Consider the following 27194-nt stretch of genomic DNA (forward strand, 5'->3'; position numbering starts at 1 on the left):
TGTTGGATTGCTGCATGTTTAGAAGTAGAATTCATCCTCCCACCATGTTTATGCTTAAAGACTCCATCTTTATTGTTTATCTTGCCTTTAGAAACATGATGAGTGAGTAGTTATCCTTCTAGGGTTTAGGGGGAGCCTAAATAGAATTAGTGGGCATGATTAGTTGATATGTTTTGAGTCTTTGGTGTAGGAATTTGTCTTTCTTAGCATTGCATACAAGGTGTTTGACGAATTGTGTGAGTGAAAGCTTGTGTCTTTTTGTCTTAATAACTTAATTCCTCCTTTGAATGAAAATTTGGTGGTGGTCTTGTTGCATGTTTTGAAATAGTTGTTGCTCAACGAAAGTTGGTAACCGCCTCTAGGACGAACCCTCACCTTAGACTATTTTATCGATTTGTCGCCCTTAGTTCATTTAGGTGACTCCGAAGACCCTAGTCTCTTAATCAATCGTATTCATCTTCATTCAATCGTTTATTTAGTTGCTCTAGTAGTTAAAATCAAAACTTTTTTCCTTCATTTTTGACTAGACTTGACTCTTAGTTAGGCTAAGTGGAAACCCCCGCCGTCTTCGTGTTCGACCCCGATCTACAACTAAATTGGGTTATTATTGTTGGTGGTAAGCGATTGACCCTATCAATAATTCTTACTCATCAAATGGCGCCGTTGCCAGGGATGGCGTTAGGTTATGCTTAGTTTTATTTAGAGTCTTTGCTTTAGTCTTGTCTCAATTTGTTAGCTTGCTTTAGTAGTTGTGTGTTCTTTGTAGAGAGTGTGATTTCTTGCCTATCCCTAGTGTGTAAAAACACTAGGAGACTCACAATTTGTCAAGTGTATGCCTAGAAGGAACCACCAAGCTCTTCTCTTCAACTCCGACCTCGAAAGGCTTTTTAGAACCTTGAGGACAAGGACCCTTGAGAGAGTAAGGAACAATTCCCCTCAAGCAAACTTGGACCAACCCAATTCACACATCCCACAAGATTTTGATACCACAACCACAATTCAACCAAATATCACAATTGAGACTTTAATAGAAAACCCTTTTCATAACTTACCTATTCCAAATAGCCCACCTCAATCACCACCACATCACACGCAAAATCCTCCTCCACCACAAATGGCTCTTAGAGATCATAACCGGCCCAACCATAATGATTCATGTAATCCCATAAATTTTGGCACATTGGCCCCAAACAACTTTGAAATGCATCCCGCCCAAGTCGGGTTAGTTGAGAAGGACTTGTTTGGGGGACATATTGAAGAGGATGCCCATGCTCACCTCCGGAAGTTTAAAAGGAAAGTTTCAATGATGAAGAAGAATGGGGTGTCCGAAGACACTTTGAGAATGATGTTGTTTCCGTTTTCTTTAACGGGCAAGGCGGACCGATGGTTGAACATTCACCCACCGGATACTTTCACGACGTGGGATGAATTGGCTAAAGCATTCATGGCCAAATACTACCCTTCATCAAAGACCGCCATGCTCTGTAATGAGATTCACACATTTCAACAAGAAGACGGGGAATCTTTAGGTGAAGCTTGGGACCGATACCAAGACTTGATTGCAAGTTGTCCCCATCATGGAATACCGGAATGGTATATTACTCAAACATTCTTTCAAACTTTTCTACTAAGGACTAAGGAAATGGTAAATGCCTCCGCGGGGGGAGGATTTGATCATTTGAGTGATGAGGAAGGTATGACATTGATCAAAAAGATGGTGGATTCGGAAGCAAATTATGGGTCTATAGGAAACATGCTAAGGAGGAATGGGAAGTTTCCTAAGGAAAACTCCTCCAACTCTTAGACAAATGCCAAGCTCGATTTTCTCACAAAGCAATTTGAGAAGTTTCAAAGAAATCAAGTAAACCAAGCCGCGACCTCACATGGGCCACCCATGGAGGAAGTGGTTCAAGGTTCAAGTTGTGAGCTTTGTGGAGGGAGTGGTCATACATATGACTTGTGTGCCAACAATTACAATGGTGCCTATGAAGAGAATGCTCAAGAGGTTAACGCTTTTCAAAGTTTTAACAATAATCCTAGACCACCAAGGCCACCCTACAACAACCCAAATGTCTACAATCCAAATATCAATTTCTACCACCCCGGTTTGAGGAACCACCCCAACTTTAGCTACAAAAGTACCAATGTTCAAAACCCACGACACCTTCAACAACAATCCCCAAACAATCCACCCGGTTTTGCTCAACCAAGAGGAATATTCCCCAACCCAAGAATTAATCCCCAAAACCAAAACTATGGCAACCAACAACAAGGGTACCAAGATTTTGGTGGTAACCAAAGCAACCAAGGATTTTACCAAGGGAATCAAGTGAATCAAGCAAATCAAGGATTTGGGCAAGGGTATGTTCAAGGGTCTCAAGAACAAGGTCAAGGATCAAACTTCAACAACAATGGTCCTAGAGCTAACTTCCAAGAGGGACAAAACAACAACCAAGGTTCCAATGCTCGGTATGACTATGGGTTCCCTTTACCTATAGCCAACTAACCCTATCAAGAACCCCAAGGTGAGCTCTCTCAAGTCGAGCTTTTGAAGATGATAAAGAACATGCAACTTCAACATAGTCAAGAAATGACAAATTTTGCTAAGGCAACTCAACAAGAACAAGCAAACTTGAGGGCTACCTTCCTTAAAGACATGAGAGAAATGGAATCTAGGATGGCCTCTCATGCTATGGCTAACCCTCAACGCCCGCCCGGTGGTTTATTGGCCCAAGGACAAAACTCCAAGGATGCCTCAAATAGCCATCATGCTCATGCGGTGGTGTTGAGGAGCGGTGTAGAGCTTGAGAACCCTTACAAAGATCTTGAGTTGGAAGTCGATGAAGACCCCAAGGGAAATGAGTTGGGAATGAATGGTGAAGAGGAAAGCTCACCTATTGAACAATTGGGTAAAGCTAGTGAAGCCAAGAAAGGGAAGAAAGCTTGTGAAGATTTGTCAAGAAAGGTAATTCAAGAGGACAAGGATGTTGATGGGTATGTGGAAGACCTTCCTTATGAGGAGGAAGTTATTGAAAAAGTACCTTTGCAACACTCTAAAAAGGTAACAAAAAATTCGACTCCTCCAAAGGTATCTTCCAATTCTCAACTTGTTCCTAAAATTCCTTACCCCTCAAGAGCCATAAAGAGTAGGGAGAACCTTAAGTATGCCAAGTTTTGTGATATGCTTGAGAAACTTGAGGTTACCCTACCCTTTACGGAGGTGATTATGAACATGCCAACATACTCAAAAATTTTGAAAGATATTTTGACAAAGAAAAGAGTCTTGGGTGACCAAGAAATAGTGGCTATGAAAGAGGCATGTAGTGCTCATATCCTTAATAAAATGCCTCCTAAACTTGGTGACCGGGGAAGCTTTTCAATCCCATGTGTAGTTGGTGGTGTTCCTATATCAAGAGCTCTTTGTGACTTGGGAGTAAGTGTGAGTGTTATTCCTTTGAAAGTTGCAAAAAGGATTGGCATTCAAGCCCTTGCCCCCACCACTATGACTCTCAAATTGGCGGATAGGTCCGTCAAGCGCCCTATAGGGGTGCTTGAAGACGTACCCGTCAAAGTTGGAAAGCTTTTGATTCCCACCGATTTTGTTGTCCTCGATATTCCGGAGGATAGCCACACCCCCATCATCCTAGGTACGCCATTTTTGGCTAACAGAGGAGTTCTCATAGATGTGAAGAATGAGCGGCTAACCTTCCAAATCGAGGGCAATAATGTCGAGTTTAACTTACCTAGCTTGATGAAAGGACCGAAGATGGAAAGGTTGAGCACAATTGAGTTGGTAGATGAAGTGGTACAAGAGGTAGCCCGTGAAGAAGCGGAGATGGAATAAGTTTTTCAAATCTCCTTGCATGATGAGGCCATGAAGGAGGACCATGAAGTCGATGAGGAACTATTGAAGAAAGTGGAGGGATTTCTCCCTCCAAAGGTACAACTCAAAACTCTTCCTCCCTCCCTCAAGTATTCTTTTCTTGATGATGGAGAGGCTTTCCCGGTGATAATTAATGCTAACCTAAGTGAGCCCCAAGAAAAGAGGCTTTTGCAAATCTTGAAAAATCATAGAGGGGCACTTGGCTATAGCATTGATGACGTCAAGGGCTTAAGTCCGAGTTTGTGCATGCATCGAATAGTTTTGGAAGAGGGGAGTAAACACAAGGTTGATGGTCTTAGGCGGATTAACCCAAAGATGGCCGAAGTGGTAAAAAGTGAAGTGTTGAAACTTCTAGAGGCCGGTATTATATACCAAATAACCGATAGTAAATAGGTTAGTCCAGTACACGTTGTACCAAAGAAAGGGGGGGTGCAAATGGTTGAACAAGAGGATGGCACAACCCTACCTACTAGACCCGTGACCGGGTGGCGAATGTGTATTGACTGGCGCAAGCTCAATGCCGCCACCCTAAAAGACCACTTCCCGATTCCCTTCATTGACCAAATGCTAGAAAGGCTCGCTGGCCATGCATACTATTGCTTCTTAGACGGTTATTCCGGGTTTTTCCAAATTCTCATCCACCCAGATGACCAAGAGAAGACGACCTTCACTTGCCCAATAGGGGTCTATGCCTACCGTAGGATGCCATTCGGGCTTTGTAATGCGCCCGGCACCTTTCAAAGGTGCATGATGGCAATATTTTCTGATTTCCTTGAAAAAAGCATGGAAGTCTTCATGCACGACTTTAGTGTCCATGGAGACTCGTTTGAACTTGGTATTGAGAACTTGGCTAGTGTGTTGAAACGGTGTGAGGAGCACAACCTCGTCCTTAATTGAGAAAAATGTCATTTTATGGTGGAGGAAGGGGTTGTCCTCGGTCACATCGTTTCAAGTAGGGGTATTGAGGTCGATGGGGCTAAAGTTGCGGTCATAGAGAATTTGTCACCCCCTTCCAATGTTAAGGGAGTTAGAAGTTTTCTAGGCCATGCCGGGTTTTATCGGCGTTTTATCAAGGATTTTTTCAAAAATAGCAAAGCCCTTAACCTCATTACTCCTTAAGGATTCCCCCTTTGTGTTTGATGAATCTTGTCTTGAAGCTTTTCATAGGTTGAAGAGAGCATTGGTCACGACACCAATAATCCGGTCTCCGGATTGGAACCTTCCCTTTGAGATAATGTGTGATGCTTCAGACTTCGCGGTTGGTGCGGTACTTGGGCAAGTGGTGGATAAGAAGCATCATGTGATTTATTACACAAGCAAGACTCTTGACCAAACACAATGTGGCTATGCTACAACCGAAAAGGAAATATTGGCAATTGTCCATGCCGTTGAGAAATTTCGACAATACCTTGTTGGGTCTAAGGTGGTGGTTTACTCCGATCACACCGCCTTGAGACAATTGATGGTTAAGAAAGATGCAAAGCCCCGACTCTTGAGATGGGTCCTACTTCTCCAAGAATTTGATTTAGAGATTAAGGATAAGGCCGGATCGGAAAATGTTGTAGTCGACCACCTATCAAGATTGACCGTTGAAGATCATGGGATACAAGACAAGAGTGGACCCATCAATGAGTGGTTACGGGATGATGGACTCATGGAAGTTACCGTCAAAACCCCTTGGTTTGCGGATCTTGCAAACTACATTGTAAGTGGTTTCTTGCCGGATGAAATGGAACAAAGGGAAAGGCGGAAGTTGAGGAATGACGCCAAGAGATACTTTTGGAATGACCCACATTTGTTCCGAAAGTGTGGGGATGGAATGTTCCGGAGATGTGTTTCAAGAGAGGAGGGCTTGGAGATTGTCGATCGGGTTCACAATTCCTTCTATGGGGGACACTTGGCCACCTCTAGAACAATTGCCAAGATCCTCCAAGGTGGGTTCTATTGGCCCTCCATGTTTAAGGACATCCACTACTTTGTTAAATCTTGTGATGCTTGCCAAAGGGTTGGAAACATTGGAAAGAGGAGTGAAATGCCCTTGACTAATATATTGGAAATTGAGCTTTTTGATTGTTGGGGCATAGACTTCATGGGACCCTTTCCCAACTCTTGTGGAAATGAATACATCTTGGTCGCGGTGGATTATGTGTCCAAATGGATTGAAGCGGTAGCCGCTCCCACCAATGATAGCAAGGTTGTGATGAAACTTTTCAAAGACACGATTTTCCCAAGGTTCGGAACACCAAGAGTAGTCATAAGTGATGGCGGATCACACTTTCGCAAAAGCACTTTCAAAGCTCTACTTGAATCACATGGAGTGCGGCATAAAACCGCCCTTGCCTACCACCCTCAAACTAGTGGGCAAGTGGAGGTTTCTAACCGCCAAATTAAAGCCATTTTGGAGAAAGTCACAAACAAGAGCCGGAAAGATTGGTCCCAAAAGCTCCCGGATGTCTTATGGGAATTGAGAACCGCCTTCAAGACACCCCTTGGCACCACCCCATATAAGCTTGTGTACGGAAAAGCTTGTCATTTGTCGGTTGAGCTAGAACACAAGGCTTGGTGGACTCTTAAAGAGATGAATTTTGACTTTGATGCCGCCGGAGAGGTACGTTTCCTCCAAATGAATGAGCTTGAGGAATTGAGATTGGAGGCCTATGAGAGCTCCAAAATCTACAAAGATCAAACGAAGAAATGGCATGATGCCAAGATCATGAAGAAAGAGATAAGTGTTGGAGACCTTGTTCTCCTTTTCAATTCCAAGATTAAGGTGTTTCCGGGGAAGCTCAAGTCGAGGTGGTCGGGACCCTTTAAAGTGATGAAAATATTCCCCTATGGTGCCTTCGAGCTTTGGAGCGAAGAAGGAGGGGCCTTTAGGGTCAATGGTCAAAGAATCAAGCGCTACTATGACGGTGATAACAAAGGTCCGATTGAAGTACTCTATCTCGGGGAACCCCTCCCCGAGGATAGGACAAATTGAAACTCTTGAAGGAAATTCGGTTTGGTGGAGTTCCACAAGAACCACCATTTGTACATAGCATGCATTCTAGGTAGGAAATGAGGAATTTTGGACGGATGATACTTGTCATTTTGATTGATGTCGGTCACAATTGTTGAAGAAATTGGGATTTTGTATGATGAACAAGCGCCATACCATCTATTGGCCCTTATCCGACGTCATGAGTCGGTTTTGAAAGTCAAAAACACGGAAGTCGAGGCCAATAGGTGATGGGATTTGAGATAGGGGCATATTGGAGAATTTGAGCTGGAACGTATTCCCAGTCGGGTGACCGGCGGCCGGTCTCCTGACCGGCTGGGAAGTTCCTGTAACCTTAATTAAAATTGTGTCAAAATGAAGAATGAGGGGGTCCAGGCGGCGGCCGGTCCACCGGTACGGGAGCACGCTTATAGGGGAAATGTGATGAATTGACTCAGAAGGGAAGTCCCAGCCGGCAGGCCGGCAGCCGATCCACCGGCTGGGAATGCATAAATGAAGGAATTGAAGTATGGGTGTCCTCCCAGCCGGGTGACCGGCGGCCGGTCTTCTCACCGGCGGCCGGTCTTCTCACCGGCGGCCGGTCTTCTCACCGGCTGGGAGTGTTCTGTAAATTTTGAAAAAAATCTCAAATTGGCATGTTTTCCCAGCCGGTTGACCGGCGGCCGGTCTCCTGACCGGCTGGGAATGTTCTGATGCTTCATTTTACTCGAAAATCACCTCATTTCATTTCATTTTTTCGACACTCTCCTTCACTCTTCTCTCCCTCTAAACCCTAACCATTTCCCCCAACCTCACCAACAACCACTCCCACCACCCCCTACCACCTCCCTACCACCAACAAACCACCACAACCTCTTTCCTTACCCTTAACCCACCATCAAAACACCAAAATGGCCCCAAAGAAAAGAGTGAGAAAGGGAGATTTAGCCCTCCAACAAGCTGAAATGGTGGCGGCGGCGACGAACGACATGAGCACCGATTCCGACTTCCCGGATATCCAATTCGTTTCAATCACCATGAAAGGTAAATTTTTTTTATTCAAGAAATGCCCCATCACCCCGACCCGATTCATTGATAGACAATCCATGCGGGAATTAGGCCTAGACCAAGTTACTCTTGAATTATTTGATGGGGTAGGAATGAAAATGATGTACGGGATTCATGAGAAAACCTATGCCCGTCTAACATGGGAGTTTTTGAGCTCCCTTCGTATTGACAAGCATCGCCAATCCCAAAAGGTAGCCTTTTTGCACTTCTGATTGATGAACAAGGACTACTCCTTGACCCTCCCGACCTTTGCTTCCCATTTCGGGCTTGACACAAGCCCTCCACACAAGGCACCCGAGTCCTTTGACCATGGGGCCTTATTTAAGGCCATTACGGGTTTAGATGATGTTCCGGGGGTCAAGAGAGCCGCTAACACTGTCCAAAATGCGGCTATTCGGGTTTGGCATCGGTTTATGGGGTGGACTGTTTTTGGCCGTGAGGAAAATCACAATTTCCGAACGGAGGAATTGGAAATTCTCGGCTCTTACCTTCGTTCCAACCCCACTACCTTCAAAATTGACATTGCCCACCACTTGGCCCTCATCTTGCAACGCCTTAGCAACTCCCCGGGTGCTACGACGACGATTGTTGTAGGTGGACTCATCACCCATTTGCTAAAGAGCTCAATAGGAGGGTCAACTTGAGTGGTATGAGATACATGATTGGTGATACGATGCTTTTCAAGAATTATATCCACCACAACCTCAATTGGTTGAAGACCAACCCGAATGATGGCCTTGACTATTGGCAAATTCGGGTGAACGGAGTTGACAGAAATTCTATCCCCCTTCCTAACCCCGAGAAGATGAAAGTGGTGCCCAACTCGGCACATTATTTGCTTGAAATTGAAAGTCCCGAGGATCCCTCCATCCCACAACAACAAAACCCAAATCTTCGGTACACTCGTGACCGACCTATCCTTCCCGCGAGGTCTACCTTGCGGTATGACACGCCGTCCTCTTTCGTTGTCGGGTCCTTCCAACAAGGGGAAGGGTCCTCTAGTTACCAACCTCAACAACCACCCCCTCTCCACGCCGACCTCATTTCCTTTATGGAGGATATGAATATTAATTTGGCAAGCGCCGCAAGTGAGCGGCAAGGGCTCCAACAAAGACTTGACCGGATTTACTATGACCATTCCCTTGGTCAATTCCCGGTCTATGATGATATGATGAGGCGCCAATACAAGCATCCCTCCGGCCTTCACCCTTCCTACTATCTATTCCCGGATGGCGGACATCCGGAAGATGGGAGGATTATTTACGATGATATAAATTTGTAGCCCGACTACTATAGCGCCCCGGTTTTTCCCGCCCCGCCTTCCACTCAAGGGGAGGGTCATGACACTAGGTGGTTCGGGGGTGCCCCTTCCATCTTCACCGAGGGGGCTTCTAGTGGTGCCGGAGGGAACACGGAGATGTTCGTCGGCATGAGCTCGGGGATGGGAGAGTTTGGCTCGGATGCCCCTTTGAACACGGACGATTTCATCCGTGAGTCCGAATTCGGGGCGAGTCATGATGATGGTGATGATGATGGCAATGATGATGGTGATGGTGATGACAACGAGTAGAGCCTAGTAATGAGGGCTCCACTCCCTCCCTTTCAATCCAAAATGACAAGTACGACCTCTCCCTTAATCCAAATTCTCTCATTTATGTTTAATTTATCGCATGCATTTAGTTAGAAATTCACTTAGTTGCATTCATATAGGATTACATTAGATTTCAAATTTGTAATATATTGTCACATTTAGTTATCACATTCATATAGTATAGCTTGCATTGTATTTCAATATTGCATATAGGTTAGATCATGCATTGCATGCTTATTTGAAAAAACCACTAAAAATTTGAAAAATCAAAAATCACCAAAAACATGTGTTTCATTTTCGAATTTCCTCCACACATTTATTTCCATTGGAAATATGTAAATAAATAAGTGTGGGGAGGAGATTCCACCCATTTAAAAATACAAAAACATGTTATTTCTTTTCAAATATTCAAAACTCCAAAAACAAGTTCTTTTATTTCTCCAACTTGCCCTCCCATGTAAATGAATAAGTGTGGGGAGGGCCTAAAAAAAACCAAAAACATGCATTTTAATTTCCAAAAACAAAAATACCAAAAATATGTTATTTTTATTTGCTAAAATTTCAAAAATACAAAAATATGTTCCTTTCTTTTACCTATTCTCTCCCTAGACTTGTTCCCTTGGAGACTTACTCGGGGACGAGTAATGTTCAAGTGTGGGGAGGGAAATATCCACTTTGTGAATATTTGTTTATATTTGTATATACCTTTAAATTTGATAAAAATTCAAAAAAAATGCCTAAAAATTGAAAAATTTCAAAAAAAATTACAGAAACATTGCATTGTATATATATATGTTGTTTGTTGGCTAACCTTTGGCATAGACATCGACCATTTGAGGCAAAAAGGAGCTAGAAGTCGCTTGGTAAACTCGTTCTAATCTCTTACTCCTTTACCGTTCTTTCTTTTTGTCTCTTGAATATATGAAGGAGAATGGGATTTTGTGCCTTAGATGTTCCCTTGGGAAACTTGTGGATTGTTGGTGCTGATGTGTTGCTAGGATTAGTCAAAATTGTTGCATGTTTACCTTATGTTCATTCCTATCTCTCGCATGCATTTGTTTCACATGTATATATATGTTGTGTTCTCTTCTTGTTGCATTGAGTTTGTATATAAAGTTTTGATCAAAATTTGGTCTAGGAAGGGAGTATGATACCCTCTATGATGATATTGTCTAGGTCGTGTCTTTCCCCTCTTAGTGGCTTGCACCTTGTGACCTCCTTGTTAGGGTGTTTGCTTGCAAATACCCGGGAAATGAGGCTAGACCGGAAAGTTTTGACCACCATGTGAGACCAAGACCGTAGACTAGGCCTAGATTTCGACATAGCTACTCAAATGTGAGGATAGAGCCTCCTTGGGATCGGTACATCCATACCCGGTCTCCCATAGGTGTGAGTAGGCTCCTTGCGTGGCATGTCACATCACGACGCACAAGCATGGCGTCCTTTCCTTTTAGACCATGAGATGTCATTTATATGCATATTTTGAAACAACTAGTTGCATTTCATTGTTAAGCCTCACATTGCCAAATAAGCCTAATTTTTCGACTCTTTAGACTAGGACCGATTTTGTTCATCCCTTTTGAGCCTTGACCTTTCATTTGATACCTACGATACTAACTACAACCCAAAAACAACCGACCCTGATCAAGAAAGTTGTCTATGAGTTTTGGTAGTATGAAGCAAGGGGATTTGAATCTTGGTTTAGTGGATGTGCACAATCCACTTGAGTCGGAATGATGGTTTATTTTGGTTTGCTTTGAATAAAGAGGTTTTGAAAAGGAAAAGAAAAAGAAATAGAAAAAAAAAAGAGAGAAATGTAATGAAAAAGAAAAAAAAATGTTGCACTTATACTTTGTTTGTTGAGAAAAAGCCAAGCAACACTCCTTCATCAATGGAGTACAAAAAGGCGTTGCAAAATAAAGGGCATATGATGTTTTTCCAAGTGAGTCGGATTTTGAAAGTTGGTTTGATTTTGGGCAACTAATTTCAAGAATTTATGTTTACTCATTTGTTGTAATAAGGTAGGGATAAGCGGGATTTTGACAACTACTTGATTTTAAACTTCAAATGATCCATAACGGTGCTTGCACCAATCCCGTTTCGACCCATCACCTAGCCCCGTTACAACCCTTGTTTCTTTTATGCATATTTCCCTTTTTTTTGCATCTCATTAATGGTCTTGTAGGAGAGGATTCCATGTTAGATTGTGGGCATGTCTCACAAGTCGAGTAGTTGAGTGATTTTGGTTACTTTTTGCACAAAAATCACCCGTTCTAAAAAGAAAATGAGAGACTAGTGAAAACCGTGAGGAAGTCGGTAGTCTTGGTCCCCTTAGTCATGGGTCAATTTGGTTGAATCTTGTGTGTGTCGTGTAAATCTTGAAGGTTAGGCTTTGCTTCCCCCTTTCCCGCCTTTGAATTTGTTTCCTAGGCATTTGGTTGTCATATTGAGGTTGCTTGAGCCACCACTAGGGCATCGACACCCCGCCAAGACTATGAGACGGTATCTCCCGACCAAAACCTTTAATTTTTCAAAGTAAAACGGCCGCTTAGATGAGGAAAGCAGTTTGACTTTTTGTGATGCATCTTATATGTTGATTCATGCTTAATTGTTGGATGTGTCAAAAATTTTGTAGCAAGACCCAACTTGCCTTGAAATAGGGCACTCTCCCCTCATGGGTGTCAAATTGCGAGTTGATGGGGCGTTGAGTGCGCTAATACTCGATCGGTTTAGTTAGTAGCTTAGTTGAGTGATGCTTATATTGTGCATCCACTCTCCATATCTATCCTAGTAGTACCTTGTACATTGGTTGAGGACTTACTCGGGGACGAGTAAGGTTCAAGTGTGGGGAGGTTTGATATAGGATTCTTTTGCACCCTTTTTCCCCTCTAATTTCATGCTTTCCGACTCCATTTGAGTCGGTTTTGTACTTCCTTTCTCGAATTTCGTGTCCCAATTCCCTTTACTATGGCGTTGTGGCCTCCTTGCAGAAATTGAGGCGGGAACGGGTGAAATGAAGCAAGGAAGACGTGTTTACTAAGCTTTGCATGGAAGAAGAAGGGAATCATGCTGAGATGTATTCCCAGCCGGTAGGCCGGCAGCCGGTCAGCCGGCTGGGAGTGCATGTGTATACAATTGAAGATGAAACCAAGCAAGGAGCATCCCCAGCCGGTGGCCCGACAGCCGGCTAGCCGGCTAGCCGGCTGGGAGAACATACAAGCTGAAATCACAAGTTTTTGAAGGAAGTTACAGGAACTTCCCAGCCGGTCAGATGACCGGCAGCCGGCCAGCCGGCTGGGAGTTCCCCCAAACCCAGAAGTCAAGATTCAAGTCAAACGTGTCCCCCAGCCGGTCAGTGACCGGCAGCCGGTTGACCGGCCATGCATACCTGATGACTTCCAAAATTTATTTCAACTTCTAGGGACCTCCCAGCCGGCCAGAAGACCGGCAGCCGGCTGACCGGCCGGGAATGCAGACTCGTGTTTTCAAGCCCATTTCAAATCCTACCTTAATCCTGGTGGAAACTATATATACCCCCTCCCTTAACCATTTGTACACACTCTCCCGGATCTGAAATTATTTCCTTTTCCAAGTTTCAAACTTTGTTAATCATTTTGTTAATCATTCCTTAATTAGACAAGTTATTCAATTAGTTAGTAATTGAAATTGGGTTGTAAGAAGATTGAAGGTTCCTCCTTCTTTATTTTTCTATCCTAATTCATTTTCTTGCTATTGAGTTGGTATTATTTCTCTCCCTATTTTCATTAGTTTACATTTGCTTTTTCTTTAAGTTGGTTTGGTTGTTTATGTTAAATTTGCATCTTTGTTGTTTGATTGTTGTTGTTTTCTTTATTGTTCATCATCTTTTCATTGTTCATCTTTGTTGTTTACACCCAAAGATTCAATCTTTGAGTTGATTGTGTTAAAGATTGTGTCTTTTAGTTTACTCATCCTTGTTATTAGATTAAATCATTTTTATTCATAATTATTGTTGGATTGTTGCATGTTTAGAAGTAGAATTCATCCTCCCACCATGTTTATGCTTAAAGACTCCATCTTTATTGTTTATCTTGCCTTTAGAAACATGATGAGTGAGTAGTTATCCTTCTAGGGTTTAGGGGGAGCCTAAATAGGATTAGTGGGCATGATTAGTTGATAAGTTTTGAGTCTTTGGTGTAGGAATTTGTCTTTCTTAGCATTGCATACAAGGTGTTTGACGAATTGTGTGAGTGAAAGCTTGTGTCTTTTTGTCTTAATAACTTAATTCCTCATTTGAATGAAAATTTGTTGGTGGTCTTGTTGCATGTTTTAAAATAGTTGTTGCTCAACGAAAGTTGGTAACCGCCTCTAGGACGAACCCTCACCTTAGACTATTTTATTGATTTGTCGCCCTTAGTTCATTTAGGTGACCCCGAAGACTCTAGTCTCTTAATCAATGGTATTCATCTTCATTCAATCGTTTATTTAGTTGCTCTAGTAGTTAAAATCAAAACCCTTTTCCTTCATTTTTGACTAGACTTGACTCTTAGTTAGGCTAAGTGGAAACCCCCGCCGTCTTCGTGTTCGACCCCGATCTACAACTAAATTGGGTTATTATTATTGGTGGTAAGCGATTGACCCTATCGATAATTCTTACTCATCAGATACTCAATCTGAGTTATAATCATATAGTTGATTATACGAGTGGATTGATAATTTTTCTAATCCGGAGAAAGGTACTAAAAATTATTAATCGAGAATAGTGGACGTAGGTTTCGACTTGTGAAACTGAACCACTTCAAAAATCCTGTGTGTCTCTCTTCTCTCTCTCTTTATTTTTGTTATTTCGATTTTGCGCTTATAATTAGTAAATTAATTAGTTGATTTTAATCAATAAAATCAAACAATTAATTTTACATCATATATTTCGAAAAAGTGGTCATCGTTTTACCCCCCTCCTCTTTCGTATTCGATCAATAGACTCCTCAATACCACTCTTTCACATTTGACTTGTTATATACATTTTAATTTTTAATTTTTTTTATTGTGAAGAGCATTTTAAATAAAACGTAAACAATTAGCTAGTTAAATGGAGTATTACTCGCCAACAAATAATCTAACTTGAAAATTATTTATACCAAATCCAACACCGCCCACAAGCCAAACATATAAAAAAAATGAATACTACACTATAACGCTAATACAATAAAAGGACTGAGATGGCAGGTAGGTAATGGTAGCAACATTAAGTTTTGGTCTGATAATTAGGTTTTTTCACACCCACTTACAAGCAGTATGGTTGATGATGATAATAACCGTGATCTTAATCTTTTGGTTAAAGATTTCATAACCTCTGACAAGCAATGGGATATTTGTAAATTATCCAGTTTAGTGAATAACGATATTGTTAATCAGATTACTAACATTCCAGTGCCACATAATGATATTCCAGACACCCTCATTTGGGGATTGTCCGTAGATGGAAATTTCTCTACCAAAACAGCAACTTGGTTAGCTCAAGGTTTGTTCGATCAAACTCTTGACAAATGTGAATTTCAGTGGATTTGGAAATTGAATATTCCTCCTAAATTGAAATTTTTTCTTTGGAAAGCCTGTGTTGACGGCCTTCCAACAAAAAGTAGACTTCTCAAGAGTCATATTGATGTCCCACCTCATTGTGTTCTGTGCAACAATCCTATTGAAAACAAAGATCATTTCTTTTATGAATGTCCCTTGATTGGGTCTGTCATCCAAGACCTGAACATTATTAGTTTCAACGAGTTTTTGTCAAATTATGGCACTATTACAAGTCAAAGTTTTCTAAAGAAACTTAATTATCTCAAGGATTTAATTCCAAAAGATGACTTTATAAAGATTATTTTTATTTGGTGGAATGCATGGTTCCATAGAAATGATATTATCTTTAATAATGTTAATTTAAGTATCAGCAAACTTATTACTTTATGTAATAATAGCACTAAGACATGGAATGTCACTAGATTTAAGGATCTCAACAATCCCGAGGTAGAAGAGTCAGCTAGAAATAATTCTAGTAAGGAAGAGATTTGGTGGGAAAAACCTACAAACGGTTTCCTAAAGCTAAATTTTGACGGATCGAGAATAGAAGGTAATAAAGCTGCTTTAGTATATTCTATAAGAGATCACAATGGTAAAGTCGTTTTGTTGGGAGCAAAAATGTGCGGATCCAATAGTATCCTTGTTTCGGAAGCACCTGCTTTAAAAGAAAGTGTTTTAGCAGCTAAATACTTAGGAATCTCAAAGTTAATTGTGGAGGGTGATAACTTATGTGTTATTAACTCGATTCGAGGTACTTGGCAAATTTCGTGGTAAATTTCTAGTATTATCAAGGATGTGAAATTAGACCTTTATTTTTTCGATGAAGTGATAATTAAACATTGCTTTCGTGAAGCCAACAAAGTTGCTGACTTCATGGCTTCTGTTGGACATTCATGTCCAACTCTTTCGAGGTGGTTTGATAGCCGGTGGCTTCAACTTACCTCCCTCATTCGAAAGGATGAGATAGGTTGGTCCTACTCTAGAGGATCAATCTAGTTTTCTTACCTAATAAAAAAAACAAAAAAAAAATACAATAAAAACATCTTTTAATTCCAGCAAAATAAAATTGAGCGGTCCAGTTAATAGTAACGATAAGTGTTTATTCATACATTTCGTATTTTACTCATCGTTATACAACTTTGACCATACTACTCCTATCAATTCCCCTCATTTGTTCTCCTCTTGATGTGTACTACATGAAAACAAGTCATGTATACTCCCTCTTCAAGATAAACCTTCCATGAACTTTCCGTCAACCTTAACTCTAAGCCTCACCAACAAACACCCCCTCCCTCATGCCTCACCATCAAACACCAACAAACGGCGACCCATCCCTTCCTCCACCGGCGAGGCGGCGACACTCACTGTCCTGTCACCTTCGTTCACCAGCGACGCCCCTCATCCCTTATTAACGCACCCACACTCCCTCATATGCCACAACCACCAACTATCTGACACGCCACTCTTCCTCACACCTAACGCCCTATGCCCACGATCGTGTACATATGTCACCAGCTCAACGCAACCTACCACTCAACAACCATTATCTAACCCTAAAATTCCCAAATCCTAAATTATACAAAAATAACATTAATTTTGTTAATAATTTACAATTAATGAATCAAATACACATGTTCTACATCTAATTGTCATCTATAATGAAAGAAACTTGTTTAACTTGTGAAATTGTATTGTTATAAATTGAGAAAAATTGATTTAGCATTTTTTAATCAAGAGTATGAATTGAAAAATATAATACGGAGTACAAAATAATACGCTGAGGAAAAAAACATACCTATCCATTATATAATATGAGTTTGTGAGTGAGGGGGAGGGGGTGGCAGAGAGTGTTGGGAGAAGGCGTGAGGGGGTTGGTCGGGGATGAGGTATGGAGAGGACGGAGGCGTGGGTAGCGGCACCGGTGGGTTATGTTCAAATAAACGAAAATTTCTCATGGTACCCTCGAATTTTGGCAGATTACACATGGTACCCCTCATTTTAAGTTTCTACATATGGTACCCCTGTATTTACCTTTTTTCTTTCCCAGAATACCCTTTAGCAAACTTCCGTCATAACGTCGTTACTCCTATGACTTGTGATTTTTTTTTCTTATCTAATACACTAGCACTTCATCATCTAATGCCTAAATCCTTATTTTATCTAATAAACTAACATTTAACACTTAAATAACAAAACAAAAATAACATAACATACTCAATTACTCATGGGATGTAACACCCCACGTTAATTGAAGAGGTCCAGTGATAGGCTTAAATGACTAGTGCTTAAAGGGATTGAATGTACTACTCATGTCAACAAAGTGCACTTTCTTTTATGGTCAACCATGCAAAAGAACTCCACAGTTAAGCGTGTTTGGGTGGGAGTAGTCTTAGGATGGGTGACCTCCTGCGAAGGTGCTGGGATGCGCATGAGTGAAGACAAAATGCGCTATAAAGGACCCGTGTTGATCCGTGGGCCATGTACATAACCTGGTGAGCTATCATAAGTAACCGCTCCCGACCCGGTTTGGACCGGGGTGTTACAAGGGAGTAACGGCGTTATGACGGAAGTTTGTCAAAGGGTATTTTGAGAAAGAAAAAGGTAAACACAAGGGTACCATATGTAAAAACATAAAATGAGGATTACTATGTGTAATCTGTCAAAGTTCAAATGTACCATGGAAAATTTCCGTAAAATAAATGTGGATACCGGCGCAAAGGAGGGTGAGGGGACTAGTATGGGGATGGTGTGTAGGGATGGAAGAGGGGCGATGTTGTGTGTGTATGGGGTGGGGGTGGCATTGTTCGAACGGGGTGTTGGGAGCCAATTGTTGCTGAGGCGGTGTGGGATGGACTTCACGAGGCGAGGGGGAGAGGAGATCGCAAGGTGTTGGTGGAGAGTGACTGTTTGGAGCTCGTTGACGCTCTTAAAGAAAAGTGGAATGGAAGAAGCATGTTCTCACAAGTTATTGATGATATTATGGTCTTATGTAATGATTTTAAGTCTGTTATGTGGTCTCATATTAGTCGTGTCAATAATAGTGTGGCGCATTGTTTAGCTCATATTACTCCTAGGATTGTTGGTAGAGCGGTGTGGTCTGATGTTTTGCCGCCAGTTGCCAATACAATGCTCTAATCTTAGATATTTCGTTATTAAAGTAACATCTTCGGGTATTTTCCTAAAAAAAAAAAAGTCTAACTCACAAATTAGTAATTCTATACCTATAATAAGTTAAGATGTTCCATCGACTGAACACATCTATGATCCACCTCACCACACCTCCTTGACGAAACCGCAAAAGCTCGAGTCGCAGTCGTCTCTCTTCCTCTCTACCAAAACAAACCCAACAAAAAAAACAATTTCCCCAACATAAATTCCACCTTATAGTAAATCAAATTTCACAAATCTCCCCAAAATTAATCCAAATGTCGTATCATTCCACACTAATTTCCCAGATCCAATCCCTTTTTCTTTCCTATTTTCACGCATCTTTCTAATTCATTCATACATTCATTAATCTACACATTATTACATCAATTATCAATTATTTCTCTTTGTAAACCTCGTAATTTCGAGTTATTTAGAGTGTACAAAAATGGCGAGTGGTCATGTTGTTAAGGTTAGAAGCGAGAAAATAATGGCATGCATGACTTGCCCACTTTGTAATAAGCTTCTTAAAGAAGCTACTACTATCTCTCTTTGTCTTCATACGTGTATGTTTCCTTAATTTCAATTCATTCTTGTCTAATTACTTTCTGCTTTTGTTTCGGAAACCGTCTCTTTGTGTTGCTAATATTCCGTAATTTGCGAGAGCCATTGAGGCACTAAGGTAATTTTGTGATATGGGTTTGTGTTATTTTTGTGTTTTGTGAATTGGGTTTGTTTTAGTTTATGTGTTTATTTGCATGATGTTTGTAATTGTAATTACATGGTTTAATTCGGGTTTTTACGAGGTAAAAGGTTAATTAATTTGATCTGATTTTTTGACGTAAGAGGTTAATTGATTGATTCTTTACGTGAAGTTGAATCGGATTTTTTTTTGTCATGCAAAGTTTGTGATTTTCAATTGTTCATGTAATTCGTACGTAAGACGTAGGTGTTGTTGATTTCTGTTTACGTTGCAGTTGTTCTATTTTGGACCAAAATTTACTACATATAGTTGCATTCTTTACTTTAATACGAGTTGTTTGGCAGTTTCATAAACCGAATAATGATTCATGTTAGCCGACCCGAGATTTATTGGGACTAATGCTCTACATACAGTTGCATTCATGACGGAGTATTTTACATTGTTTGGCACATTCATAAACAGGTTTCGAATGATGATTCATGTTAGCTTACCCCAATTTGTTTTGGGATTAAGGCTCGACTACTTGTTGTTGTTACAGTTTCTTTCTTTAGCCTATTGTTTAATTTGATTTAGATCATGCGAATAATTGAGTTTTTGTGTATAATGTGACATTTTTCATTGCTTGCCCGAGTTTGCTGAATGTGAAACTCGAGTATTTGTTATCTTTATGTAGATGATTGTCGGTTTTAAATGTTCATCTCCGCCAATTTGTTAATGGTTCTGGTTTTTGTATAAGTCGGATAAGATATGCAGCTTTATGTTTGATTACTAAATTTGTATAGTGTCTGTTGGACTGGAAATTTTGAATTAAGAACGAGTATGAAAGTGGTTGTGCACTTGTGCCAAGCAAAGCTGATTGCAGTGACTCTTGTATGCGACATTTTCACATGTGAGAAGAACCCGATTCATGATGCATTTAGGGTTGATAGGTTGATGTAACATGTAAGACTGCCTAGTTTTTGTGTGTTTAATGGGTATGCATAGCTGTTATGTATTTTAATGCGCTCAGACATTCAGGGTTGTGCACTTAGTTGGGTGAATTGGACATGGGTAGGAACTCGGCCTAATCTGATAATGCAGCTGATAGGTGGCTAGTTTTGGAATGTTTGTATAGTATAGTGTTCTGTTTTTTTTATGTAGTTGCTTTTCGAAAGCTGTATGCTGATTCTGTCAACAAAAAATGGCCTTTTCTGACCTTTTCTAAATCGGGAGCGGAATCTCTATCCTATCTCTTGTTCCACAACCTTCTCCTTTTGACACATCACCCTTTAACATGAAAATTAGCTGTGTTAATTATATTAAGTGGATGATTCGTTACAGGGAATAAGTTGTGGAACAGGAGACGGGGCACGGAGTGGGGCATAGTATTCACTCTCCCCTGAATTTGTTCCTTCATCATAAATCATTAAAACATATACGAAAAGCTTGTGATTGCTGAATAATAGTCCAAAAGTGTTCTATTTTTTTTTTTTGCAGTGAAGATTGTGATTAATTGGTTGACTGGTTAAGTTAATGATGATTATTTTTCTGAAATGTCAGTCTGCAGGAAATGCATATATGAAAAGCTCTCTGATGAAGACAATGATAGTTGCCCTGTTTGTGATATTAACCTTGGTTGTATCCCAGTGGATAAACTCAGGTCTATTGCATTCACTTCCTCTCACTTTTACTTTTGTTTGTTGGTATCTCTTTTGAAGTCAAATCCCAGGGCAGATGAATTCTGTAATGGGATGTGAGGACGACAATATATTTATTTAAAAAAAACATCCTGTTGATTTGGTTGATTGATGAAATGCTGTGAGTTTGATGCTACTATTTCTATTACTGTAACGAATTATTTTTGCGGTTCTTATGCTGTGAGAGTAATAATCGGTCGGTCAATGCAATTCTTGACACAATGTTCAGTTCATTGTAGACCATTTAGCCCCCCTGTATTGAGTATTTGAGGCACTGACCCACTGTTGTTATAGTCCATATGATAACCGAGATGTAAGCTTTACTCTCCTCAAGTTAGTTTTCTGATGCCCATGTATGAGATCACCATTAGCTACTTTACTTTCGGAATGGGAAGACCAAAACCATTAAGGAAGTGAGAAATTTGGCTTCCATAGTTCCATATAAATATGTGCTAAGTTGTTTTCCATGAAATAAATGAGTGCCGGTACGGTTTGTCAGCTATATTATCAAGTATATGAGGATGACTCTGCGATCACACTTCATATCTAATACGAAGTATAACATCATGCGATCTTTCTAATTTTCCCACCAGGATTCAGCTAAAGAAGCTTACACTAATTGTTTCTCGTGTTTTTATCAATGGAATACTCATGTTCCCTTGTTGCTGTAGTGCAGACCGGACCACAATCTTCAAGATATCAGGTCCAAGATATTTCCTCTCAAACGAAGAAAGGTTGAAGCTCCGGAAATCACCCCGGCAAGTTTGCCGCCTGCTAAAAGAAAGGAGAGATCGCTGTCATCTTTGGTTGTTAGCGCACCCACAGTCTCTGTACAGGGAGGTGTAACGGGAAGGAGAACCAGAGGTAGGAAAGGTTATGCCTCAAGGGGCGCAAGCCCTGCTACTGAAGAAACTTCTAAAAAAGAGGAGTATTCAGTAGACAATAGTATGGATGGCTCAAGCTCTCCTGAGACCTTGAACAGAATCATACAAAATAAGAAGCAGGTATACAACCTATGTTACTGCGACACTTGACATTACCTTATATAACTGGGGTCGACACTCGACATTCGACACTCAGCCATTAGTACGAGGGCATGACACTTGGGAACTTTATTTGAAGCCAAGATCACGATTGTTTTACATTAAATAGTAGAGTCCGCGCGTAGACACATTCAATACTTTTAGCCGTGTCTAATTAACATACTCTCTCAGTCTCTCCATTTCAAGGATCATCCCCATTTGACTTTTTACTCCTTGTTGAGTAAGTCAAATAAGGCTTATCAATGAAATGGAGGAGCTAGAGAGTAGTATATAACACTAGCTCGTTCTTCATGCCTAGAATCTTCAAATTAGAATGTGTCTAGTTCTATATCTTTATAATCTCCATGATGGCATGATGTAAACATAATGATCCCTAATTTTGCAGAGTTCATCAGCCAAATCTTCCAATGACCAGATTCGTCGTGAACATACGGAAAAAGACATTGAAGGACGGGATGGTAAATTGAATTTATGGAGGCCCTTAAACACTCTTCTTGAGGCGGCAAACAGAAGTAAATTTTCTAAGCCAGGTCCTCAAGGGGAATCTCACCTCAAAACGGATCCAACCAATTATGGAGAAGCTGATGTGTGTGTGAATAAGATTAAAAGTGAGGAAAATGGACATGGAGTTGAAGTCCAAGGCGAGATGAGCAGAATGCCTATGCCCTCACTGCCAATAAAACGTAGGAGGAGGCGCCAATCAAATAAAAATAAATTATCTGGATCTGCAGAATCATCCAGCCCAGCGCTCATCCTAAAAGCGGCAAGCCGTGACTGGAGAGATGGTCCCATTTGGTTTTCACTGGTTGCTTCTTTGGATCAGTAAGTGTAAAACACACGGATTTGACCCATTATCTACAAAGCTTAATGTGTATATTAACTATTTACCATGTTTTCTTTTTCTTAATTTGCTTGTTTTCATTATTTAACTTGTCATTGATATTTCAAATGATTATTCATGCTAGCTGACCCACAAAATATAGGATTAAGGCTCTATTGTGGTTTTATCGGTGCCTGGGATGTTACATTCCCTTTCATTGACTTTTCTCTTTAATGGTACAGGGAAGGAGTTGAGCCGCTGCCACAAGTATCTGCTGCTTTCTTGAGAGTAAAGTGAGTTTGTACACTCGTTTATCATGCAGCAGTTTCAACTCACTCTTTATTCCTGATTTTTTTTTTCGTGTTCTAAGAGCCCCCATTTCAAATGTATTTCTCTTGTTTGGGATTTGGGGGCCTTTTGCGTCGAATGAGTTATTCTCTAACCTCATCTTCCTTGCTGCTAATTTCTGTGCTACAAAGAGATAATTACCATGTTTCTCCTATGACATAACTGTGGACACTGCCCGTGGTTTTACCAAGTATGATAAATTTCGGTAGCTCAATCACGGGTCCTCCTTGTTCAGTTAAGCTTATAGGATTCACATGCACAAATAGAGGCATTGTCAATTTAAATGAATTTTGCTTAATTAATCTATACTCACAGTATCATTTTAGAAACCTTTAATTTATTTAAAAAATAACCATAAATTTCAGATTTTGTTTCAGATATGCAATGAGTACTCTTTCCGTGGCATTTCATGGTACTCGATGCCTTAAAATACCAAAAGGACAAGGAGTTCTCATATAAAACACTGTTATTCTGACAGTTAATATGAATTGCTAGTGCAAATTATCAGTGATGCTGTTATTGTCGTGGTGTTTGACTGAGAATTTAAACTTTTAGTTTCATTACTCATCGTCTTTGGTTACTTATCATCCGTGCAGGGATGCAAGCCAACCTGTTTCATTTATTCAGAAATATCTTATGAAGAAACTTGAGCTCACTAGTGAGGAAGAGGTTAGTAGTAATAATTTCCACTTCATAATTCATTTACCTTATTACCTACTCCCTCTGTCCCGGTCATTTGTTGTCCTATTCCATTTTGGGTGTCTCAGTCAATTATTGTCCTTTCGAGAATGAACTTAATGAGCAATTTGATCATTCACACTCAATTTGTTACACTTGTCATTTAGTAATTGCCCTCTCCCATTTTCTTGGTCTTTGTGCCAAAACCAAAGGACAACAATTGACCGGGACGGAAGGGGTATAGTAAAAAGCAGACTGTCATCTAGACATCTATTTAAGGGACATTGAGGGTAAGTTGAGGAGCTTTTAGCATAATATGGTGGGAGTTTATGGATTTGACATCCCAATCCCCTAATTTTTTTTTGAAAGGCTACTCCCTGTACAACATTACCCTAGTGTCTAAATGGCTCCCGCATATTGCGGGGCAAGGAAGGGTTGGATGTCAAGTACGTTGCTGTCAAATCTGATGGCAAACTTTGCAATATAATTATAAACTTATTCCAAAGAAGTAGCCGAGTGGTGCATATATGCAATTTATTTGACCATTTTAACAGTTGAAATACAAATAAAAGGGTATGGAAATACAAACAAAAGAGTACAGAAGACTGGGCTCTCAATAACTTATTGAAAGACCGTCTCTCCCAAGTTTTAGTGTTAACAGTTGTTCGGTCAAATTACTATACGATGAACTATGGTCATTAGCTCAATAGTCGTATGAAACCCTTAAAAGTGTATCAAAACAGGGTAGAGGGGGCGTACCTTAATACTCCCTTTAATAGCATTCCTCTCTTTGTTTGGGAAAATGGCAAAAGTAATAAAAAATAATCTGGACTAACTAAAATCATTGTATTACCTGTGATGAAGTCCCACTTGGACATTAAAAACCTTGCTAAAAGTGCTGTATTTAAATAAATTAAGGATAGATAAGTTTGGAAAGTACGGAGTAGGCGGTTTTCATACGTCCATATTCTTAAATGACAGTTATTGTTGTACTAGAGCTAAAGTCCTATATGACGATTAATTACGAGCAGTGGGGCTAGTGTATAACTGATCTAGCATGCTCATTTGTTAAGCCTTAATAATTAGTACTTACAACAACAACAAAGCTTTAGTCCCAAAATATTTGGGATCAGCAGTAATGTTGATATAAGGAGCTAAAAGGCCATATCCTTGTTTTTACGAGAGGATTGAGTGGACTTATACTCGGAACAAGATTCATTATTTTCAAGCTTATGAACAATATATGATTTGTAAAGCAGGTCCAAGTAATGTGCCACGGACAGGCGGTGATGCCTCACCTTAAACTCAGCAGTTTGGTGGACTTGTGGCTACGCACTTCTTCCACCCCGAAGAAGGTAAAGACCTTTGTTGGCGGCTCTGCAAAGGATTTTGTCATGGTCCTCTCATATTCCCGCAAAGTTGCTTCTTCATCGTAAAACTAATTATGTACTCAATTTTCCCCATTTATGATCATCTATAATGAAGCACAATATGGTGTGATGTGGGTAATAGTGAACCATTTACATTTAGTCTTGTATCGTCTGGTATAATTCGTTCTGTTGCCATTTTAGTTACGATAAAACTGCATATGTGCTATAATAAGGGCTTCCTGTACGTGAATTGTATTGTAATTGGCCCTAATAGCTGTTTCTTGTTATCTTAAGATGAACGACTTGTGAAAGAGCAACACTCGTATACCTAATCCCGAAATTCAATTTGGTATTATGAGCGAATCTCATTGTGGTTCCCTGTCGTCTTGCTAGCGCAAAAATGGGTTGTCATTATAGAGTGTCCTTATATGGACAGGACTGTTGAGGAATTGTCGAAATTACAGTACGATACCAATAACAAGTGCAATAGTTTACGAGTCCAAATGAAAACTGCGACAAACTGTCAATAAGCATATAAGCTTTGCTGTAATTCAGAATCCAAAATATTTCGTTTTCCCCAATGTCAAAATAAAAATTAATTTTGATCAAAATTTGCTATCCGAACAGTTAATCAGTGAGAAAAAAAAGTTTAGTTTTTCGTCTATTTGCTATTCAAACCCTTTAACATGAATATTTGTTTGATATGATGACGTTCTTTATGAGTGTTTGTATAGTGAAATGACTGAAAAATCAACTTTACTTTCATCGAAAATGTATTTTGGATTTTTGTCTACAAATTTTGACCAATAAGACCAAATGCGATGATTTTGAAAAAATATTTTTAAAAGATATATATACAAAATAGTTAAATTTTAATTAGGGTTATTTAATGAGAATACTCTGAACTATGGTGGTGCTGCTCAAAATACTACAAACTCTTGTTTAACTACCAATAAAACCAACTAATATCCCTCTCTACTTTGAATAGAATAGGTGTATTTTTAACCTGTTGTAGTAGGTAACTCTCCCTTTATTAGTCATTATCCTGTTTCTTTCTTTCTTTCTTCCTTTACCATTAAACCATCCTTTTCCTGCTTAAAGATTAAGCATCGAACATTCATGCATTTCACCATCAAAATTAGAAGATTTATAATCACTCCAGCATAACACCCCAAACACACCATCAAGAAGCCAAAATTACAGAAAACATATTGGCTCAATTCATACATAAATACACATGAAATCGATGTTCTGGCGCTGTAGAAATTAAACCCACACTAAAGTAACAAAAGCATCTTATTTCAAGTCTGAATTCATATTAATTTTGAAAGAAACTCATACCTCCAATTTGTAGCAAAATCGGAAATAATTAAACCAAAATTTCGTGCAAATTAAGCCTAGGAATTTTCCGTCAGAATTTGCTACAACATACCTTGAATTACAACCTAACACTTTCATAAATTTGCCCAGATTTTGCTTGAAATTCGATTCCTTAGCAGCAATCGAATGCATTTATTGGGTGTGGACATAGACGGTTTAGATCGAGATAGAAATACGGCAGCGATTTTCTTCCATTAATCTTGCTCAACCCGTTTTTTTTCAAAACATTTCTCCTTCTTTCATCTTCTTCCTTTTCCATTCCACTCACCTTGATTTCTAATTATTCCTCCATTAATTTATACAAAAGAAATTGAAAAAAACCCAACAATGAATTAAACCCTAGAAAAGGACCAAAGAGGGAAACTTTCAAATTAATCTACACATTGCAACATATAAAAGCAATGGCGTCCCTTCAACAAGCAAATTGTACAAACAGTCAAAGCTTCAAAATAACATAAGGCGATGAGGATGGATTGCTTGTGTCAGTGTGCGAATAATCAAAGCTTCAACAAGCAGATTATACGCAAGTGAGAAGACGAAGTGAAGAGATGATCAATCTGAGGCAAGGTGTTGGTGAGGATCACAACGGCGTTGTAAGAAAATAGTGAGGCATTTAAGGGTGATTAGGTGAAAAAATAAAGCAAAGAGTGAAAGGTTAATCATAGAAATGAAAAGAAAAGAGGGTTAAAGGAGTATTAAATTTTATTTACCTACTTTGCAGGTAACCAGTCGTCATAGAGTAGTAAAAGTGAAAAGGGATATTAGTTGGTTTTATTGGTAGTTAAACAAGAGTTTGTAGTATTTTGAGCAGCACCCCCATAATTCAGAGTATTCCCATTAAATAACCCTTTTAATTATCCAAAGTTAGAAATAAAAATTAACTAAAAATGTAAAAGTTTGATGATCTGTTTTTGCATCGTATATATTTATTACATGACCGCAGATTATCAAAAC

General features: G+C 39.9%; 2 protein-coding genes and 1 non-coding gene across 4 annotated transcripts; 2 read left to right on the forward strand and 1 right to left on the reverse strand.

Moving 5' to 3' along the window:
- Positions 1–1477: 1477 nt before the first annotated feature.
- On the reverse strand, positions 1478–1584 carry LOC141650100 (small nucleolar RNA R71). The gene has a single exon (XR_012546160.1). It is a non-coding gene; the product is annotated as a small nucleolar RNA R71 (small nucleolar RNA).
- A 1759-nt stretch (positions 1585–3343) lies between these two features.
- On the forward strand, positions 3344–3844 carry LOC141648683 (uncharacterized). The gene has a single exon (XM_074457406.1). It carries the CDS (start codon positions 3344–3346, stop codon positions 3842–3844), a length of 501 nt encoding a protein of 166 aa, XP_074313507.1.
- Positions 3845–18327: 14483 nt separating this feature from the next.
- LOC141647232 (E3 ubiquitin protein ligase DRIP2-like) lies at positions 18328–25177 on the forward strand. Of its 2 annotated transcripts, none has more exons than XM_074455343.1 (7): positions 18328–18788; positions 20465–20564; positions 21278–21605; positions 22030–22466; positions 22707–22757; positions 23409–23481; positions 24747–25177. In XM_074455343.1, exons 1-7 carry the CDS (start codon positions 18671–18673, stop codon positions 24924–24926), a joined length of 1287 nt encoding a protein of 428 aa, XP_074311444.1. In that variant the 5' UTR covers positions 18328–18670; the 3' UTR covers positions 24927–25177. The 2 variants fall into 2 exon arrangements, with proteins under 2 accessions (XP_074311444.1, XP_074311445.1); XM_074455344.1 differs by having other exon boundaries at positions 24750–25177.
- The last annotated feature ends 2017 nt before the right edge of the window (positions 25178–27194 follow it).

Source organism: Silene latifolia, chromosome 3 (genome assembly GCF_048544455.1).
Source record: "Silene latifolia isolate original U9 population chromosome 3, ASM4854445v1, whole genome shotgun sequence".
Classification (NCBI taxonomy): Eukaryota; Viridiplantae; Streptophyta; class Magnoliopsida; order Caryophyllales; family Caryophyllaceae; genus Silene; species Silene latifolia.